General features: G+C 38.4%; 1 protein-coding gene across 1 annotated transcript in view; it reads right to left on the bottom strand.

Annotated features, from left to right (window-relative positions):
- Nucleotides 1-3691, bottom strand: part of phlpp2 (PH domain and leucine rich repeat protein phosphatase 2) — a 105880-nt gene extending 102189 nt beyond the window's left edge. The window contains exon 1 of the mRNA XM_087262243.1: nt 3377-3691. Within this exon, the coding sequence (XP_087118369.1) occupies nt 3377-3562 (186 nt within the window). The 5' untranslated portion in view covers nt 3563-3691. The remainder of the gene's footprint in view (nt 1-3376) is intronic.
- Between the last annotated feature and the right edge of the window lie 1711 nt (nt 3692-5402).

The following is a 5402-nucleotide window of genomic DNA, read 5'->3' on the forward strand; positions in this document are numbered from 1 at the left end:
TTCTTCTCTCTCCACAGAAGAACGCTGGAGTTCAGACTGAGTGACCATCAGGTTATTGATCACCTCCCTGACTAAGGCCCTTCTCCCCTGATCACTCAGTTTAGATGGCCGGTCAGCTCTAGGAAGAGTCCTGGTGGTAACAAACATCTTCCACTTACTGATGATGGAGGCCGGTGTGCTCATTGAAACTTTCAGAGCAGCAGAAATGTTTCTGTAACCTTCCCCTGCTTTGTGCCTTGAGACAATCCAGTCTCGGAGGTCTACAGACAATTCCTTTGTCCTCATGCTTGGTTTGTGCTTTGACATGCACTGTCAACCCTGGGACCTGATATAGACAGGTGTATGCCTTTTCAAATCATGTCCAATCAACTGAATTGACCACAGGTGGACTTCAATGACTCTGCTGAAACATCTCAGGGATGATCAGTGGAAACAGAATGTAGTTGAGCTCAATTTAGAGCTTCACGGCAAAGGCTGTGAATACTGATGTACATGTGATTTTCCAGCTGTTTTATTTTTAATAAATTTGCATAAATTTCAAAAACTCTTCTTCACATTGTCATTATGTTGGAATGTGTGTAGAATAGGGATGTAACGGTATTGTAAATACCGTCATACCGCAATATTAATTTTTTTTCGATATTACCGAAGTCGCATGACTCGGTATAACTATAGGTCTTCTGAGAAAATTTGCTCAGGCGAATGAAGCGAACGGGAGGTAGCTGAAACTACATTTCCCATCAGCCCAGGCGTGGCCATAATCCCTTGCGGTCTGCTGTCGCTACAGATCCAGTAATGCGGAAATGGAGTGTGATGGAAATGATCGAACCTAAAGTGGGTGTTGTCGCCTCGCACGTACTGAATAGCAGTGTTGTTGCGCGCGTTCTGATCAGCTGTGTTGTCTCGCGCGTATTGTAAAGCGCCGAGGGGGGGTTGAGCGCGCATACTCAAGAGCGGTGTTGTCTACTGAAGGGCTGGACAGAGGTTGTGTCGCATCGCGGGGGCACTTTTGATCGTTTTGGAAGGGCATTTTCTATCCAAGACTAAAAAGGGCATGTGCACTGCACAGGTTGAGCCCTGTGTGTGCACGTGCCTGCAAGTTGGGGAATACGACTAATAGCAGTCATGGGGACTGCAGAAACACAGCACACTGTTCAGATTGATGCAGACATTGACTTGTACCGCAAAGAGACCTCTATCTCACTCATGGTTTGTCTTCTCAAGTGGGGGAAAGACAATGCACAACGTTACCCACTGCTGTCAACCTGGGCCAAGTCATATCTCTGTCCCAGAAACCTCAGTCCCAAATGAGAGGGTTTTTTTCTGTTGCAGGGGACATTGTAAATACCCAGAGATACCAGGTATTACCAGATTATATTTATATGATAATTTTCCTTTAAACCCATCTCTATCTAAGTGAGTGAGTGATTAAATGTTGAATGTGATGAGTTTTCAACAATACTAAATTGAAACTTTATTTTTTTACATGGTTTAATAATTTTTTGTTATTAAAATTGAAGTTCCTGTTTCAAAGCTTACAGATAGATGGCTAATTTGTATGTCATAGACAATTTTGGCAATTTTTTGGAGTATTTTCAAAAGTTTTGTTTTTCCTGTAAATGATTCAATAAATACCGTACCGTGACATTCATACCGAGGTATTACCGTACCGTGAAATTCTGATACCGTTACATCCCTAGTGTAGAATGTTGAGGAAATAAATTAATTTAATCCATTGTGGAATAAGGCTGTAAACATAAACAATGTGGAAGCAGTGAAGCGCTATGAATACTTACAGGATGCACTGTATATAAATTGCGGATATGGACAATTTTACCAGATAGCTTTGTTTCCAAACAGATCTGTTTGGAAAGAACTCAGTAAGATTAATTTGGATGATTCTGTAAAGGAGGGAATCATGCATAAAATAAAATAGACAAAATAAAAGCACTGATAAATGTGAAATAGACAGTGCGTTGTGCTTTTTTGGGGAATCTAACAATATTCAAACACTTGTGTAGTCTTCATTGTAAAAATAATTTATTTAAAAAGTACACAAATGGTAAATTTATCATGCCTGAATGCTTACACCAGGGTCGTCCTGCACAGTTTAGCTCCAACTTCCTTTAACACACCTGCCTGAAAGTTTCTAGCATACCTAGAAAGAGTTTGATTAGCTGTGTCAGGATCATTTAATTGGGGTTGGAACTAAAATATGCACGACACTGGCAATGCAGGACCGAGTTTGGACACCCCTGGCTTACACAGTCACAGGCCCTAAAAACACATACAAATAATAAACTTTCACTCAGTTACGGTAACACTCTGCACTGATTCCACAAATTACATCTGAAATATTTCTCCTGGACAACTACTTGCAGCATAAACTCAACGTTGCACGTCCTGCGAGGTGACTATTGCAGATGCGCACATTGCGATATCGATGCTGAACCAATATATCGTGCAGCACTACATGTTAACCCAGCTTGCCATACTTCATCACATTTAAAAGCATTACTATATTACTTACAGTATTTTTGATAACATAACAATCAGAAAAACAGAAGACTACAAACAATGTCCAATTTTTATCCAAAATTGCATTTCCAAAAGCATCCAGAATGCACCCTACATGAACATCCCCTTAAAAGTAATCACACTAAACAATTCTCCTCCGAGATAATAAACTAATGAGGAGAAGGGATACCATATAAATTGAGATGACATTACTGATATGGGCCATTCATTATCAACTGGCTGCGTCACAAATCCTAGTAAGCCACCTACATAACAGCACCAAGTGCCATATGTAGGCTACTGACCGAATGTGCTGTCTATGTAGGGTGCTCCCTAGATTTCGAGACACACGTGTGGAAGTTTTAAACAGATAAGAGGACTCACACATACTTGTTAATTATAATTCATTATTATTATATTATATTTTATTTATTTATTTTAGCTTTTATCGCCCTAGCCTTATAATATTAATATCATATTTGATCAATTGTGTTGTATCTCTAGTCTAAAGAATGCTAAATAAATAAAATAATCCTATTTGAAAGCTATTTAATACAACCAAAATACATATTAGTCTTTAACCAATACATGCTAGCATCCTACAGCTGTCTGTGTAGACTAGTATGCTAACTTATTTGTTTAAAGTATAATACAAATAAAATACTACATAGCAATCTTTTTAACCAATACACGTTAGTGCAGCTGTCTGTGTAGGGTGCTCGCTAGGATTTGAGACACGGCGGCGGCGTGTGGAAGTGTTAAACAGATAATTGCTGATGCAGTTCACGGATTCACACACGTACTTTGGCCCTGTCGTTTAACAGCAACACTGCGAGCTAAACAGAGCCGGATCTGGTACCTTTAAAACGCGTATTCCGGTTCCCGCTCGGGCTGTCGGTGCGGCGGCTCGGTCAGATCCAGCTCCGTGCAGCACCGGGTTCAGCGCCGCTCCGCTGCCCGCCCGGCCGTCCTCCACATCGGCTGCATTTCTCCGCTCCGTGTCGGCACTCGGGAGCGACCGCGCGGTGCTTTTCTCGTCCTTCATTTCGCCTACATTTGACGTCTCTCAGCACAGAAATCCAGATGTATGATAGCGAGCGGCGAGGGATAAATTCCAGTACAGGAGGCGGTGGAAAAAGCCCATCCTGATTTGATGAGACGCCATAGTGAGACTGAAGGCTCACGGCTGTCAAACAAACTCAATCAATAAACATGAGGGGGGCGGCGCTACTTATTATTCATAGAACACCGCCCATTGATGTGCTTCCGGTGATTAATTATTCATGAGGATCCTTAAAGGAGAAGTTCAACAGAAAACGGAGATTTACTGTTAAATTAAATTAAACTAATGTAATGTTGTTGTTGTTTTTCTCATTTATTTATGCTGTTGAGTTGCATTATGGGATCTTAATCTTTCCTTTAACAACTTTTGATGTTGAAAAGTTTAAAAAAGTGACTTTTATTAACATTTTTAATAGTAAGCGATGAATTGATTGGGTCGGCGCTACTTAATATTCATAGAACACGCACATTGATGTGCTTCCGGTGATGAATTATTCATGAGGATACTTAAAAGGGTTGTTCAGCCAAATAACAGAGATTTACTTTTAATTTACTCACCATCAGTACAGTTTGTTGTTTTGTCTTCATTTATTCATGCTTTTGAGTTGCATTATGGGATCTTGATCTTTCATTCAACAACTTTTGATGTTGAAAAGTTTAAAAAAGTGACTTTTATTAACATTTTTAATAGTAAGGATAAATTGATTGGGTCGGCGCTACTTAATATTCATAGAACACGCACATTGATGTGCTTCCGGTGATGAATTATTCATGAGGATACTTAAAAGGGTTGTTCAGCCAAATAACAGAGATTTACTTTTAATTTACTCACCATCAGTACAGTTTGTTGTTTTGTCTTCATTTATTCATGCTTTTGAGTTGCATTATGGGATCTTGATCTTTCATTCAACAACTTTTGATGTTGAAAGTTTGGAAAAGGAGACTTTTAATAACATTTTTTTATAGTTTGAGCGATAAATTGTTTGGGATAGCACAATTTAATATTCATAGAACACACCAACTGATGTGCTTACGGTGATGAATCATTCATGAGGATGCCTAAAGGGGTATTTCAGCCAAATAATGGAGATTTACCGTTCATTTACTCACCTTCAGTACACTGTAAACATCCATAAATCAACTAATTAGTAAACTAATGTAATGTTTTTGTTGTTTTGTCTTTATTTTATTTATGTTTTTGAGTTTCATTAAGGGATCTTGATCTTTCCTCCAACAGCGTTTGATGTTGAAAAGTTTGAAAAAGTGACCTTTATAGACATTTGTTTTACTTTAAGGGTGATAAATTGATTGGGTTGGCGCTATTTAATATTCATAGAACACACCAACTGATGAATTATTCATGAGGATGCTTAAAGGGTAGTTCAGCCAAATAACAGAGATTTACTGCTAATTTACTCACCATCAGTACACTGTAAACATTTGTAAATCAACTAACTAGTAAAGTAATGTAATATTTTTATTTATTTATGCTTTTGAGTTGCATTATGGGATCTTGATCTTTCCTCCAGCAACTTTTGATGTCGAAAAGTTTGTAAAAAGTGACTTTTATTGACATTTGTAATAGTTTGAGTGATAAACTGATTGGGTTGGCACTACTTATTGTTCATAGGACACACCTATTGATGTGCTTCCAGTGATTAATTATTGAGAATCCTTAAAGGGCTGGTTCATCAGATGAGATTTACTGTTAATTTACTCACCCTCAGTACACTGTAAACTTCCATAAATCAACTAATTAGTAAACTAATGTAATGTTTTTTATTTATTTATGTTTTTGAGTTGCATTATGGGATCTTTATCTT

Source organism: Danio rerio, chromosome 7, assembly GCF_052040795.2.
Source record: "Danio rerio strain M-AB ecotype USA chromosome 7, GRCz13ab, whole genome shotgun sequence".
Taxonomy (NCBI): domain Eukaryota; kingdom Metazoa; phylum Chordata; class Actinopteri; order Cypriniformes; family Danionidae; genus Danio; species Danio rerio.